We start from the raw sequence: 17,733 nt of genomic DNA on the forward strand, positions 1-17,733 counted from the left end.
CGTTTTTTTTTTAAATTACTGTTGAAACTAAACAGAAAGATAACAAAATAATGCATGATTGTCCTACTTTACAATGTACTCCAGCTCTTGAGCTGCAGTGAAGTGGAGAGCTATGTAAATATCTGTAGAGCTCCCCTACTAACATGACTTGTTCATGAGCTGTAATGACTGTGTTCCTTGTTGAAGCATTGTTATCAATGATTAATATAGTTTCTAAGGTTTAAATGACTGTAGCGTTTATGACAGGTAGTTTTCATAGGCTGGAAAAATGATGACACCAAGAGAAACAAGGATGTCAGGATCACCTATGGTGATCCAGGTATGCCAGTTTGAAGGTATTATGTACCCCAGAAAAGCCACGTCCTTTAATCTTCTTCAATATTGCTGGGTAGGTTCTTTCTTGTTGTTTCCATGGAGATATGACCCACCTAATTATAGGTGGTAAATTTTGGTTAGATGCTTTCCATGGAGATGTGTCTCAACCCATTTAAGGTGGGTGGTTTACTGGAGCCCTTTAAAAAGCCATTTTCAAAAAGGCTTTAGAGCCACCAGAGCCAACTGAGCCTACACAGGCAGAGACCTTTGGAGATGCATAAAGAAAATGCCCCTGAGGAAGCTGGTGAAGAAGCCTGGAGGAAAAGCTAGCAGAACCATGTGCTTTTCCAGCTGAGAGAGAAACCCTGAATGTCATTGGCCTTCTTGAACCAAGGTACCTTCTGTGGATACCTTAGTTTGGATATTTTTATAATCTTGCCTCAATTTGGAAATTTTCATGGCTTTAGAACTGTAAACTTGCAACTTAATAAATTCCCCTTTTTGAAAGCCATTTTGTTTCTGGTATATTGCATTCTGGTAGCTTACAAACTAAAATCAGCTAGCTATATAGAGGAGGAGGAGAAAAGAAAAAAAAAAAAAAACAGAAATCAATACATTCAACATAAGGTGACCATCCTTAAGTTTGAATAAATATATTTACTGGGGATAGATGTGGATTTTAAATGAAGTGGTGAAATCTTTAAAACCAGAATCAAGCTCTTCTCTTTCTTTTTTTTTTAATAATATACAAAATTCCTGAACTATTGAAATTAGTATAGTACCAAGTTTATGCAGAAATAAAAAACATAGAATGTGCATCCTGACTCCTTGAAAACATCATGCATTCACTTTTCATGTGTTGAAACACAAAGACATAAGCTAGTGTTTGAAAGAGGAAACTCTGATTAAAAATTATTATATACGTAAAAGTTTTCATGTTGTTAAAATAAAGAATAATGATTTTTACAATAGGGGTAATACTATATTCAGGCAACATAATATTTTGATAGAGTCTTTGACATTTTCTTAATTTTAAAACATACATTTTTCTTTAATTTATGAACATTTGCAAGTTTTTCAGCCACAAATCCAAATTTGCATTTCTAATATGTACATTGCATGTGTACATCACTTGTCTATATTTGACTTTTTAAAATCAAGGTTCAACACATTCCAAAGATATTCATAATTTGACAATGCTTACAGCTAAAACTTATAAATTTGGCTGACTAAAATATTTGTTGTGCACAAGTAATTAATCACAAATATATACCACTACCAGAACTTGAATGTGTCCAGCAATCACATAAATTGTGATCTATGATTTACATAAGAATTAATAATCCCTATAACATTCGAACCCTGATTTCATCTGAAAAAATCACTGATGGAATACAAACAAAAATGAGTGCACTGGAATATTTGAGGAATCATGTGCTTTACTGTTGCATTTAAGCATCTATTAATTAGAAGTTATTTTTGCTAAGCAAAATATGTAAAGTATATAAAATTATATGGTCTATTCAGGGAATGGCTTAGAGTCCAGAGTGGGCGGAGCGCAGGGACAGCACAGTGGACTGGGGAAGAGATGTGTTATGCAAAATAGATACATTTTAAATGGAAAACCAATTTTATTTAAGAAAAAGTGATATCAACATTTAGGTGAATTTAGTTAAATTAAAGAGGAAGTTATTTTATTGGAATATATGCTTCCTTCTGTTCTGGGAATCTTTTATTTTGTACTAGGTAATTTCAACATGAATTTAAAAGCATTCTATGGTGTTATTAAGATAACATATTTCTGAAAGTACCAATTTGTCATTACCTTTGTAGTTAACCTTGAAGCCAACCGATCCAACGCTTTCATCTGTTTGAAGGTGCAGCCACATTTGGCTACTCATGCTCACTATCAAGTCTGGCACAAAGCTTCCAGTCAACCTAAAAGATGGATAAAGAATGGAAAAATGTGTTATCAGGAAAAATCCTCTAAATGAAAGTTATGAGAAAGATATGTTTCCCAATATTTTCTTCACTAGAAAAAGCAACTACTGTCAAACCTATAAGACTATGTGCCTATACAAAAGAAGAATAAATCTATACAATTTAGTGATTAAGACAATATGAACAAAACATTTATATATTAACTAGATTAATTCTTTCATATTTCTGAGGCAAGATTATCAAATGCAAGTGATTTTAACTTTTCAAGCTTCAAAAAATATCACTGTAAAGAAATTTTGTGAAAAAAAATTCAAATACTATATAAAACAATAAATGGCAAGGAGTACAATCTAACCCCTGCTAATACTAATATGAAATACACGAACCTTACAATACAGTACTTACATTATAAGCTAGTCATGCCATATATATATACTGTAAATGGTATTATTTTAAGGAACATATTGATCATTCGATGTGGCACCTGAATCTATACATTAATAACGTTTCATTCAATAATGCTCATTATAAAATTTTATAACTATAACAAGTGAAAAGACTTTATGTTTCCTGTGGCCTTAATTATGTTGTAGTCACATGGTTTGAACCAAAGCCAAGGGTCATAAAAAGGAAGAAAGAGATTAGTAGAAAAAGAAAATTGAGAATTAAAAACAAAATGATATTTGATTCCTAGACCATGCACCTAAAAAAAAAAAAATGATAAAGAAAATCAAGAAAACCAAAAGTTGGTTCTTCAAAAAGATCAATAAAATTGAGAAACCCTTATCAAATCAGCAAAGAAGAAAAGAAAGAAGATGGAAATAAATAAAATCAGAAAATAGTTGGGGGTCATTAGTACTTACCCCAGAGAAATGAAAAGGAACATAAAAGGACACTATGAACAACTATGTGCCTACAAATTAGACAACCTAGATGAAATGGACAAATTCCTACACACACACAAACAACTTACACTGAATCTAGAAATACGTAAGACCTCAACAAATAACAAGAGATTGAGTCAGTCATCAAAAACTTCCCAACACAAAAATATCCCAGGACCAGGTGGCTTCACAGGTGAATTCCAAGAAGAAAACCCATTCTGCTCAAACTCTTCCAAAAAAATTGAGGAGCAAGGACTATGTAACTCATTCTATGAGACTAACATCACCCTCATATTAAAGCCCTGTAAAGATACTACAAGAAAATAAAATTATGGATCAATTTCTCTTTGAATATGGAGGCACAAATCTTCAACAAAATATTTGCAAATCGAATCCAACACATTAAAAGAATAATATACCATGGCCATGTATATGTGGGTTTTATTGCAGATATGCAAAAGTCACTCAACACAAGAAAACAAATGAAGTAATATACCACATTAAGAAAGGAAAGGAAAGAAAAACATATGATAATTTTGATTGCTGCAGAAAAGGCATTGGACAAAATCCAGCATCCTTTCTTGACAAAAACACTTCAAAAAATAGGAATAGAAGGAAATTTCCTCAACACAAATAAGGGCACATATGAAAGACCCACAGCTAACCTATGCTCTCTAGTGAAAGACTGAAAGTTTTTCCTCTAAGATCTGGAACAAGACAAAGATCCATTGTCAAGACTGTTTTTGAACATTGTATTAAAAATTTTATCCAGAGCAGTTAGGCAATGCAAAAGAAATAAAATGCATCCAAACTGAAAAAGAAGAATTAAAATTTTCACTATTTGTAGATGACATGACCCTAAATATAGAAAGTCCTGAAAAATTTACAACAGAGCTCCTAAAGCTAATAAACGAAATCAGCCAAGTGGCAGGGTTCAAGATCAACATGCAAAATCAGTAGTGTTTCTATATACTAGCAATGATCAATCTCAGAGGGAAATCAAGAAAAAAAAAATCCATTCACAATAGTAACTAAAAGAATAAAATATCTAGGGATAAATGTAATCAAGAATGTAAAGGACTCAAACACAGAAAGTTATGAAAAGTTACTAAAATAAATCAAAGAAGACCTGAATGAATGGAAAACCATTTGGGTTCATGCACTGGAAGACAAAATGTCATTAAGATGTCAATTCTATCCAAATTGATTTACAATTTCAATGCAATCCTAATACAAATTCAGTCTACTTTAAAAAAAAGGAAAAGCCAATCATCAAATTTATTCAGGGGGTAAGGGGCCCTGCATAGCTAAAAACAAACAAACAAAGCAAAATAAACAAACAAACAAACAAAAAACTTGAAAAAGAATAAAGTTGGAGACTTACACTTTCTGACCTTAAAGCATATAACAAAGCCACAGTGGTCAAAATAGCATGGTATTGGCACAAGTCTAGGCATTGACCAACGGAATTGAATTGAGAGCTCAGAAATAGAACCTCACATCCATGGCCAATTGCTTTTTGATAATATTTTAAAATCCACCCAATTTGGAAAAAATAGTGTCTTTAACAAATGGTGCAGGGAGATCCACATGCAAAAGAATGAAAGAGGACCCCTATCTCACATCTTATATAAAAAATAACTTGAAATGGATTAAAAACCTAAATATAAGTACCTGGACTACAAAACTCCTAGAAGAAAATGTAGGGAAGCATCTTCAGGATCTTGTGTGAGGCAATGGTTTCTTAGATTTTACATCCAAAGCTCAAATAATGAAAGAAAAAATAGATAAACTCGACCTCCTCAAAATTAAACTTTTGTGCATCAAAAAACTTTATCATAAAAGTGAAAAGACAACCTTCTCAGTGAAAGAAAATATTTGGAACAAATATTTTTATATCTAAAACATAAGGATTTAATGTCTAGAATATATAAAGAAATTCCACAATTCAATAATAAAAAGACAAACAACTCAATTAAAAATAGGCAAAATATTTGTATAGATATTTTTCAAAGAGAATATCCAAGTGGCTTATAAGCACATGAAATAATGTTCAACATCACTACTTATTATGGAAATGCAAATCAAAACTGCAATAAGTTATTTCATGAATACTATATTGGCTGCCATTAAAAATAAAGAAAATACAAAAAACTACAAGTATTTGAGGGGATGTGGAGAAATAAGAACAGGCTCATCAATTGCTGGTGGGAATGTAAAATGGTGGAGTCACTATGAAAAAAAGCCTCAGAAAGCTAAATACAAAATTACCATATGACCTAGCAATCCCACTACTAAGCAGATACTCAGAAAAATTGAAAATAGGGCTCAAAAAGATATCTGCACCCTGATGTTCAAAGTAGGATTATTCACAATAGAAGACAGGAGCAAGCCAAGTGTTCATCAGCTGATGAATGGATAAACAATATGCAGTATATATATATGCAATGGAATATTATTCACCTATAAAAAGGAATGAAGTCCTGCTGCATGCAACAACATGGAAAAACCTTGAGGACTTTATGCTGAGTCATGGACAAAAATCATATGATCTCAGTGATATGAGCTAATTAGAATAAACAAACTCATAAAAGTTAGAATCTAGAATATAGGTGACCAGGGGATAGATTGGGGCTAGAGAATGGGGAGCAGATGCTTGATCTGTACAGAATTTCTACTTAGATTGTAAATATTTGGAAATGTATGGTGGTAATGGAAGCAACTTTATTGTGAGTGTAATTAACAGCACTGTATTACATAGGTGAATGTAGTTAAAAGGGGAAATCTTAGGCTGTATATGTTACTAGAATAAAAAATAAAAGATAAAGACATAGGACTATATCACACAGTGAACCCTATTATAACAATGGACTACAATTAATAGTACAAGTAAAATAATGTTCTTTCATGAAATGTACCAAATGTATGACACTAATGCAAAGTATTAATTATAGAGTGGTATATATGGGAGAAATATACCTAATGTAAACTCTGTACAACAGAGCTATTTTAATAATTTTTCATGAATTCTAACAAAGATAACCATTTCTTAAAAACTAGCATAGTTACTAAAAAGTATTTTCTCCTGAATTGTAACAAATATTCCACACCAAAGCAAGATGTTCGTGGGAGGTGTATGGAAATCCTGTATTTTATGCATGATTGTTCTGTAAAACTCATAACTTCTCTAATTAAAAAAATTAAATATAATCACACACAAAAAAAAACACAGGGAAAATGTTTGGAAAGAAAGAAGAGTCAAAGTGTTGCAATAGAACTAGAAAGCTGACTGCTCACAAGAGACCAATAGAACTAGAAGTGGCTACAGAGTAAAAAGGGTAATCTCTCAATGGAAAGACAAAGTGTTTGAACAATAGTCCAAAATAGTGCAACTTTAAGTAGGATATCTATCTCCTTTTCACTTTCCTCTACATTTTAAGCATCATGAATCTTAAAAAGACAGAAGATAAAATCCAGTAACTTATGTTGCTAGGTTGGGCCCAGAGAGAGAGACTAATGTTCAGAATGCATCTAAAGTTCAGAATGCATCTAGAAGCTGGGGTGACAATGTGCTCTACGTCTCTGGTATGAATCACAGAAAATGGTAATGCTCATCAAGACAGATGGCAGTTAGTTTACAACAATGACTAGGGTTTAAATACTTCAACATTTATCTTTGAGCAATTATTTTAAAGCAAGGATTCTGGGTTCTGATTTATGCCCTCTCAGAGTTTATTAGGGCGTGGGAAAAATAATTCCCAAGGACTTACAAATTTTAAGAATTACTGGGTTGGGGATAGAGAGAGTAAGCAATTTCTATCACTGAAGATGCATAAAATTTTCTTGGTAATGAAGTAAAATGTTACCAGCCTCTGGTCAAAAGGGGTTCAATAAAAAGATATCCAATCCAATTGTTTAGAAGTAGGAAGGGGCTCTGTTGGGAATGAACTGGAAATGACAGTATCTCTCCCCCATGATCTGAGAAAAAGTACAGCCTCATCAGAGTAGATGACGTTATTTGTACGAAGAGAAGGTGGGGGAGAGGAAGTCTCACCTCACTGCAGAGTGAATTCCCATGTTGGCAAAGGTTTCTAAAGGGATTGATTTCTAAAAGAGGGACTTTCTGAAAAGAGGGAACTTGTGCTTTGCCTGCTTTATTGCTAAAACCATTAAGACTACTAGAAAGAAAGTACAGTTTCCCTTCCCAATAAACAGGGCACTACAAGAGAGCAGTGGATGTCCTGGATGGTGGTCGTACTAAAATCAGACAAGCAAGGGACAGCGCAGATGACCATATTAGTGAAGCAACTAGGGAAACAAAGTGACCCTGTTCATAGTCAGCCACCAGAACTGCTAAAATGACAGCAGCAGACTGCATTAGCAGTACAGTTATTATGCTATACCACCATTGTCGGTGCTACAGAATATATAAGAATCTACCACAAAGAAACTCAGTGAAATATGATTTCATTCTGGCACACACATATTGAGGAACACTGCTAGAAATCAGGATATAAGATATGGAAATTAGATTATACTCATTTTCTCACTGTCTTTTGTAATATAAGTTCATATGCATATACTGTCTTTTAAAAAATGATCTTTTAATTAAAATTTGTGGCAAGTGACCCTCAGGTTGGTGAATCAATAGGTACTAATCTATAAGTTATGGTAGAAATATAGACTCAGGTTTATGGGCAAGAGTGAAGACTTAAGCTCAGAGACATGACAGAAAGTAAAGGAAGCCCAATATGAATTAGGCACAAGAGCTATATATCTCTAAGTTGTGCATAAGCTACTGTCAAACATGCCAACAATCTTACAGTGAATATTAAAGGATGTTTTTTTATGGGAAAATTTTATTGTTGCTTTTTATAATATACTCTTCCAGGAGTAACTTAAGAGTGGAAAATAATTCTTTTTATCTTTTCTTCCAAGGTTTCCTTTAATCTTTAAATTGTTACCATGAATCCAATAAGGAAAAATAAAGTAAAACATGCCAGTGAAAAAGTAGGACAAGGGAGGAGAATCATATGCCAGGTAGAATGTATTCCTAATTCTCTCTATCTAGAGACGTTCAAATGAGACTAGAGAAGGCTAAAAACCAACACCTGTTTGTCTCTGTACACAAATGAAATGAGGGCTAGAAATTATCTCGATGCCAGAAACTGCACTACTATCACTGTCAGAATTCCATTTCCAATAGCAGGAGAATTTATACATAAATGTAAAAATGATATATGGAAAACCATCTGTGAAAAAGTTAGGTTCTTTTAACAACTTTCAAGATAGAATGATTGTTCATATCCATAATCTGAATTACTACCAAATGGTCAACTTCACATTCTGATCTCTGCCGACACCTATCACTATGCCACGAGGTGGGTATGAATGGAAAATATGACTTAAAATTTTTGAAAAATAATTTTAAATGCCCTCCAGGTGGAAGGAGATTGGGATGGGGGACAGAGAGAGAGAGAGAGAGAGAGAGAGAGAGAGAGAGAGAATGTACAAGATATGAATGGTCCATAGATTTTGGTGAAACAAATTGCACAAATTTCCATTTTAATCCTTAAACTGTAAGTTTAAATTCGCAATATAAATTTGCAATTCTTTAGGAATTTTCATCTGACAGAACTATGTGAAGAACTTTCCACTGTATATAATTTCCAATCAAATTTATTGCTTATAACTTTATTTTGAATACCTCTTTAGAACTATAAATATACAAAGCTTTAAGGTGAAGAGATTTGGATACTTCAATTATTTTGAAGCTATTAAATAAAAAAAAAAAAACAAATGTTTTGTACTCCAGGGAATGTTTTTATGAGAATTTTAAAAGCATTTCATAACTAACTCCTATTTCAAAGGATTATTTTAGCTGTTGAGCATGTTATGACTTACAGGTAGAATTTTTTTTATGGAATAGAATATTTGAATTGTTTTTTCCTTTCAGAATCTAAATATCAAAAGAAAATGAAAAAAAAAAACCCACTACAGATTTGCAATGCTTAATTTAATCCTATGCTCTGAACAGAATACACTGGAATTCTTCCTATATGATTAAATTTGTCAGTGATTTATCCTTTGTTTATTAAATTAATAGGAAATTCCAAATTTAAATATAGGTTGAATTCAACCTCTTATACAAGGCTTTCAAATATTGTAATAGATGACTGGCTGTTAAGTGAACTGCACGTCCCATTTTTCACCATGTTTTCCTGGGTTTGAACTATTTAATCTTTTAAAGCAGATTTATTTTTAAAAATATTTTTTCATACAAGAAGTTACTCTCTAGCATATGGTTCAAAGTTAAGAAAAGAAAAAAAATAATTCCCAGATAAGTAAACAGATTGCTAAGTAATGTCTAAATGGAGATTAGTATACTCTGTTACAAAATAATTATTTAAAATATTTTCCATTCAGTTGGAGTTTTTAAATAAGTTCATGAAAGTTTAGAATGCTGCATATGCAATACAGCACTGTTTTTAGACTTGACAGGAGGGTTTCCTTCCCTGGGCTCTGGATCTTGCTGTGGTCTCCCTCCAGCCCAACTCTGCCCTGGATATACTTGCCTGGAGCCTGCACTCCCCCCCCTCACCCCTCACCACTCATCTAGATCCTAGATGAGTTTCCAGCCTACAGTGTAATAAGCATAGAAACTAGTAGTAAACCCAAATGCTTACAGCAGTTAGAAAGCATAATTTTGTCTGCTAAATTTCATAATGAGAAAATATGGATTTTATTTATATTTATTTTGTTCCGTTTTTTCTAGGAATCATTTTATATCATTTCATAAAAATATCCTTCAAGAATCTTGAATAGGGTGTGGGATCGTGTTGATTTTTACAGGGTAGTATGAGGCCCTGATATATCCCAGAGTAATTTGGACAGAATCAAAAAGAGGTTTCAAAGTTCCCTTGGGGGACTGGGGAGAAAGGAGGAAATATCGAACTTCTTCATCTAGGGAATTCCTGATATTCTCACAAGCAGTGGGGGCAACTAATTCAATAGGATGAGCTGTTGATTTGGGGGCTTGCCCCTATGAAATTTATTTCTGCAAAGGAGAGGCTAAGCCTACTGATAATTATGCCTAAGAGTCACCTCCCGAGATCCTCTTTTGTTGCTCAAATTCAGCCTTTCTCTCTAAGCCAACATGGCAGGTGAACTCACTGCACTTCCCACTACGTGGGGCATGATTCCCGGGGGTATATATCTCCCTGGCAACATGGGAGAAGACTTACGAGGATGAGCCAGGACCTGATATGGTGGGAGTGGAAAGACTTCTTGACCAAAAGGGAGAAGAGAAAAAGGAGACAAAATAACATCGCAGTGGCTGGGAGATTTCAAACAGAGTTACAAGGAATAATCCTTGAGGTTATTCTTAGGTATTATATAGATAACCCTTTTTAGTTTTTTTTAGTTTATGGGGTATTGGAGTGGCTAGAGGGAAGTACTGTTGAATTTTGTTCCAATAGCCTTGATTCTTGAAGAAGACTGTATAAATATATAGTTTTTATAATGTGACTGTATGATTGTGAAAACCTTGCGTCTGATGCTTCTTTTATCCAGGGTATATAGACAGATGAGTAAAACAAAAGTACGATAAATAAATAATAGTGGGAGATAAAGGGTAAAAATTTGGCCAATTGATGTACTGTGAGTTAATGAGAGGGATGGGTAAGGGGTATGGAATAGATGGGTTTATTTTTCTTTTTATTTCTTTTTCTGGTGCAAATGTTCTAAAAATGATCATGGTGAAGAATGCATAACTATATGATGACTATGAGTCACTGACTCAATAATGTGGTTGGACTGTATATATGTGGATATTTCTCAATAAAAGTATTTTCTAAAATATCCCTTCAAGATGATTTGGAAATAAAAACAAATATTTGTTTGAGAAGCATGGTCCAAGACACTTTGGTACCTGGGACCCTGGAATTCCTGCACCAGTGACTCCATGGGCACTTTTCCAGGTCATATTCCCAGGACTGAAGTACACTGTCCACACGTGTATCACTAGGCCCAATGTGCCTTTTGCAGGGGTGTGTTTGAGTGGGCTGGGTGCCCATAAGCATCATGCATGATGGAGCTGAGTTTGGGAAGCCTGTGAACTGGCCAGCCACAGGCGCTGGGGGCCAGGTTTTCCTCTGTCTCCATGCTCCACTGAGGACATCACACAAATCCTAGAATTCTAAAATCAAATTGTTGTTATGAAGGTGTACTTTTGAAAGTAAGGGAATGGGACATAACACATTTAACAATGTGTAGCCTTATTTATTACTTTTAATATCTAGACACTTGATATGTGAATTTCCATCTACCCTTTTGCCCTGCAAATGCCACGGGTAGACCTGCAGTTGCAAAGATAAACTTATTATGCAACATGCTTCAAGTTCACTCACATCTAATCAGCTTCTTTGTTGGATGGAAATCTAACTTCTCTTATCATAGAGTCTTAGGGCTTTTTTTTTTTTTTTTTTATCTAATTCTGACTTTGTAAAATCTCTGTTAGATGGTCAGCCAGCTTCTGGGGGAATACCTTTAGGGAGGAGGTGCTAGCTAAGTTCTGAGTCACTCATTTTTAATTAAGGAAAAGAAATTTGTATTTTCACAGAAGTGCAATTTTATTTCTGAGAAAGAAAAGCAAACTGATGAATACTGAAGAAAAATGGGAATCACATAGATTTTTCAAAATTAAAATATTAATTGAGGGAAATATAACAAGTGATAAAATAGATGTACTATACAGCTAGAGACAATATGGCAGCAGTAATGTGAGAAAAAAATGTAATACTGTCTTCTTTCAATCTCTTAGCAGCAGTAGAACAAGCTAACCTTCAGTCTGTAAAACACAGCTATCTCCATTTGACTATTCATTTGAGTTACAAGGGTACTTTGTTATTCTTTGTCTGCTCCCATGTAGCCTGGCTAACTTTGTGCTCCCAATCTTCTTTAAAAACTCAGTTTAAGGATGTTGGGAATTGAATCATGGACTTCACAAAAGAAATGTTCAAATCTATACCCATATTCTTGTGGCTGTGGGAACTGCTAACAATTTTATTAGTTAAGGTGCAACCAAACTGAATTACGATGGGTCTTAATCCATATGACGTGAGGCCTTACAGAGAGTGGACATTTGGATGCGGTCAATCAGAAGAAGCCAGAAGTAAGAAGAAGCCAGTGTGGAGATAGAGATCACCATGTCATAGGGGACCCATCACCATTACGCCGCCAACCCCAAGAGAAAGCACGGCCCTGCCGAAATCTTCACTTTGGATTTCTAGCCATCAAATGTCCATTTTGTGTCATTAATACAGTAATTTGTTCTGTAAAACAAATATTACCAGGTATATTAAAATTCATGATTAGTCTTACTAATTTTCTGTTAATATTGGGATAGAATGAATTAGATGGTATTCAAATAAATTATTACTCATGCTTTTTAATGTCAAGGGTTGTATAAATCACTGTTTAATAGCAATAAATGTAGTCTTTGCACTTTAGCATTAAGGTTGGGTATTTAAGATCACAATTCTGTCATCTTGCTTCTGTCTTAACAGATTACTGCAAAGTGTGTGTTTTAACTTTTCTATCTATAACCATGTGGCATTAATTAGCTCAAAGATCCCATTTTTAAGGCAGTGGCTAAGGGAGGACGTACTGCGTCTTATTTGGGATGTCAGTTGTCCAACATGATTTCTGATATTTTATCTTATGTTGAAATAAATACAAAAGTTGATTTGTTTTGTTTTTTTTATTCATAGTAAACTCGTGGAAAAAAACTTCTAAGAATTAGTCCATTGACTAGCCAGCCTGCCTTTTCCTGTCCATGTTCTGAAGAATCTAACCCTGAAATCCAGTCTGCTATCTTAACATAGGGAAATATGTCTCTATCACATTCATATTTTGCAATTTCATTTCTGACAAATATATAATGAGTCAAACAAATATGTAAAAAGCTAGGTCACAAAATGCGTGAGGATCATTCATCTTTTATAAGGTGTCAGATAAAACAATAGAAGCATTTTTACTTGGAAAACAATAAATAATAAAATTAAGACAAAATAATCCAAACCATGTGTCACAGCAGGAATTGCATACCCAAATGGCTACAGACCCACACAAGCAACGTCAAGGTGCTTAAAAGCTGAATGTAAAACAGAACAGAAGAGAATTCCAGCCAATTTTTCCCTTGTGAATATCCAGGCATAGCGAGGCCAGTTTGTCAAAATAAAAACCAAATCCACATTTTCATATGTTATTTTCAGTTCTTTAAAATAATTTGCTTAACAAACAAAAATGGTATCATGCGAAGATCAGCTATAGAGTTGCCAGTGTCCAAGTCAATTTTATTGTACAATGAAATCTGAGCTATCAGATATAAAACCACAAGGAAGAAATGTAAAATATTCCTGGAAAATATCAGTTTTGTGTTTAAAAGACTCAGAAACATGATGACAAATTTTAGGAAGGAGGGGGGTGTTTAAAAAAAAAAAAAGAGCAACACAATCAAAGTTGCACAGCCTGTAAAATTCTGGCCGTTTCATCCATCACACTTCAGGAAGCATATGATAGAACCGTAATAGACTCAGAGACAGAAAAAACAAATTGTGTGGCTCCATGATATCACAGTTGCAGGAGTGGATTCAGAGGGTGGGGAAACAAAAAGGGTTGAAGTTGAGGTGAAGAGTGCATGAAGACAAGTAAGAAGAGCATTTGTATGCTCTTTTTATGGAAAAAAGAATTAAGAGGGAATAATATTGGAACCCCCAATGTTCATATAACATAAGTCCTAGGATTCATTATAAGATTCTAGAATAATAATGCCAGGAGACCTTTTTTTTGTACAATTAAAGAGAAAAGAAAAAGAAGAAAAGAGAAGGAAGAAGAAAAAAAAAAATGAAAAGAAAATTCGCATATCTTTAGTAAGTTTACATAGAAAGAAACAAACATGATGAGGCCATTACCTCTAGGATATGTTTATGCTAAAAATTACTTTTTAAACTAAATATCAATAGTTTTCAAACTTTGGTGTGCATAAAGATCACCTGGTGGAGTCTATTAAAATATAGATTGTTGGGCCCCAAATTCCAGAGATGCTGACTCAGTAAGTTAAGTAAGTGGGATCTAAAAATACAAGTATACTGTTTAATTTTGATGTGCTTGGTTATTAAACCCCATTTACAAAACATCATGTTGGATAAATCTAAATTTTGAGAGGAATCCCAAGACTCTCCTGGAATGCCTTAACATTGTGAAGTTCATGTCAAAGATAAAAGAAACAATCCTTCACATTACTGTCAGAGGGAGATCCTTGAGATGAGCAGGCCACACCCTGGCTATAAATGAGTACTGGCATTACAGTGTTTTTCAGTGTGTTTATTATTTTAGATCACAAGGGAAGCCATATCTGATGTATCAGCTATCTCAACACTGAGTGCTTCTGTACTAGGTGCATCAAGTTTCAAGCCATGGGCAAACTCAACTTCTGATCTTGATGGCTAGATAAGGTTTTGCACCCAATAAGTAAGTACTATTAGTCTTTAGTATCAGCATCATGGCCTCTGGGATTAATTTTATGCTTATCTTTGCAAATTCTGTGGGGAGAGGGGTATTTTCCCAAATCAAGATCTCACCAACCACTCTGCAACTTCACTCTACGCCTCCATTCTAAAGACTCCTGTGTGGCAATGGGGCAATGGATTCTAAGAAATTCTCTTTGGACCGAGTGCCTTCGGCCTCATTGAAAAAGGACTGATAATTCATTATAGGTTGGTGATAATAACTAAAGTATCTGCTTCTTCTTCTACTTGTAATGTGATGAATCAATGTAAAGAAGATAATTTGAGGGTAAAATTCTATAAATACGTGATACACCAAGACAAGAGTAAGACATTGAGAACTTACACTTGGAGCACTGTCTTAGGGTCTCCAACTTCACCACCATCACCAATCGTCAAAGTATCATAGCCAATCTCTAGATCAAATTCCTCAAAATTTATCTGGATAACCTAGTAACAAACAGAAACAAACATTTCAAATACATTGCATTAGGTAATTAATAAAAAAGAAAGCAAAGGCAGAAAAATATTTAAAATGTGCATCTATACACTAAGTCCTTAAAATTTAATGTTTTGTCCTATAAGTAGACTTATTTATAATATATAAATATTTTATATACATATTAGTAGACTTTTTCAATATATAAACACATATTTCATATTATTTTTAATATATATAGATATTTCATACTAGGATAGTAGATGATGTTATATGATGCTCGAATTCAATCACTGTATCATCACATGGCTTTTACCTGCTGTGTTATACCTTCTGTGAAAAGTTTGCAAAGACACGGCATAACTTCTGTTTATAGAATGCTTTCATTTGAAATATTTGAAGCTTGATTAATGTAAGTCTACTCTGAGAAGGCTTTATAAAAACTATATGTAGGGGGAGAGTGATTAATGTAAGTCTACTCTGAGAAGGCTTTATAAAAACTATATGTAGGGGGAGAGTGGTTTTTCATATATTTGTATATCTTTTTTAGAAAGCTGACATTAAAAGAAGTGTGCTATTTCCATTAAATAGTAAAGCTTAAAAAACATTATTGCTAAATTTGACTCTATATTACCAGATTTTATGGCATCAAGTTTATTTCTGCACATCCTTTGATTACTGGATCCCTTAAATATATTAAAATGTGCTGGCAAAACTGAGAGCACGAAGTTTGAGAGATACATAATATTATGGCTTATAATTGTACTATTTCTACTACATACATTCTGCATATACCTATGCAAAAATTCATTTTTAATTAAATTGCAATTCTAAATTAGGAACTTATTATAAATACAATTAAGAATAAGTATAGAAAGAAATTACCTAAATGCTGTCCTGTATCTAATCAGAACTTGAGAAAAAATATTTTATTATAAAGTACTGGGAATCACTTGAAAAAAGAAAATGAATGTCTGATGTTACCAGTATTAATAGAGAATAAATGAAAAAGACATCTCCTTAATGATTTTCATAATTATTTGTTACTCTGTATTACTAAAATATCATAAAATTGAAGCACTTCATATCTTGGCTTTTGAGCTATGTGACAAAAAATAATTTTTATTATGTTTATTTATTTATTACACATTTTATATTAGCATTGACTAAAGCAGTCGTTTTGGTCAAGTGTAAAATAGCATATATGGAAAACATTGAATTATATATTTTCTGTGGTCATAATTTTTAAAAAGCGCCTCTTTTTTATGTACAGTTCAATGTAAATATTTTTGACAAATCATTACCTGTCAATGAGATATAGGATATTTCCTAAAGCAACACGATTATGAACAATATTGAACATCTTCTTGTTCTAATATGCAAGTATATAACAAAGTTATATATTTAATTGTGCAACTGCTTATTCATAACAAAGCAAAAAATCAGCTTCATAACTTTGTGCCAGATGGTTCTCTAAAATTGTCTTGCTAATATAAATACTCACAACTGTGTATGCTAGATTTCTTAATTTCTGCCAATCTTGAAGGTATATAAAGTTATCTTATTTTGCATTTTTTTCATTACTAATTGAATTGGCATTTTTTTCTGTTTGTCATTTATGTTTCCTTAATGACTATAATTTGAGCATTCCTCCTAGATTGCTTATCTGGTTCCTTTTAATTGCATAAATTCTTTGTAAGGGCTTCTCCATTTTTTTTCCACTATAGCACACATAATAATATTTTTAAGATGTGATGAAATGAACACATGAGCATCTTTGCAGAATTGGTCTTTAGTCCTTGCCCTGCCCTGCCATCCCAAGGGCTAAGATCAATATATTAGTTTTTGTTTTGTTACATTCGTAAATACCATGTCAGGCCTGGCTCATCATTTGAGAAGATCTGCTCTACATATTTTGAATACCAATCTTCTACATGTTATATGTTTGCAGTATCTTGTTCATATTTATAACGCTATTGTTTTCCCACTTTCTTGGTGACAACTCTTGATAAAGATAAATGATTAATATCAATGGAGTAGAACTTGTCAAATCTATTATTTTATAAGTAGCAGCACTTTTTCGTTGTCTGTGATCTAGGGTCATAAAATATTTTCTTCAAACATTTAATTTTAGGGAATTGAATTTTTAAAAAGTGCCAAGTAGGCATCAGTGGTGGACAGAATAGTAAGATGGCCCCCCAAATTCCCAATCCCTTGTCTATGCACCCTGTATAATCCCCTCCTCTTGAGTGTAGGAAGGACCTGCCAATAGGATGGAATATCACTTCCATGATTAGGCTATGTTATATAGCAAAGGTGAAGAGATTTTGTAGGTAGAATAAAGTCTCTAATCTGCTAACTTGAAAGGGAGATTATCTTGGATTGGCCTGTCCATTTCTATGGGGCCCTTCTGAAAGAGTCTAGAGGTCAGAGGCAAAAGAAGTCCAAAGAGATGCTCTCCAGTCAGCCTTGAGGAAATGAACTGTCATGTTATAGAGATGTCTGTGCAACAGGGAACAATGGGCAGTCTCTTGGAGCAAAAGACCTCAATCCTACAACCACAGGACCTGAATTCTGCCATTGTCAG

General features: G+C 33.6%; 1 protein-coding gene across 1 annotated transcript in view; it reads right to left on the bottom strand.

The window, feature by feature from the left end:
- Nucleotides 1–17,733, bottom strand: part of CSMD3 (CUB and Sushi multiple domains 3) — a 1,056,828-nt gene that overhangs the window by 541,094 nt on the left and 498,001 nt on the right. The window contains exons 12-13 of the mRNA XM_077163312.1: nucleotides 15,054–15,157; nucleotides 2,141–2,253 (exon numbers count right to left, since the gene is read on the bottom strand). Of these exons, the coding sequence (XP_077019427.1) occupies nucleotides 2,141–2,253; nucleotides 15,054–15,157 (217 nt within the window). The remainder of the gene's footprint in view (nucleotides 1–2,140; nucleotides 2,254–15,053; nucleotides 15,158–17,733) is intronic.

The sequence above is a fragment of the Tamandua tetradactyla genome, chromosome 6 (genome assembly GCF_023851605.1).
Source record: "Tamandua tetradactyla isolate mTamTet1 chromosome 6, mTamTet1.pri, whole genome shotgun sequence".
Classification (NCBI taxonomy): domain Eukaryota; kingdom Metazoa; phylum Chordata; class Mammalia; order Pilosa; family Myrmecophagidae; genus Tamandua; species Tamandua tetradactyla.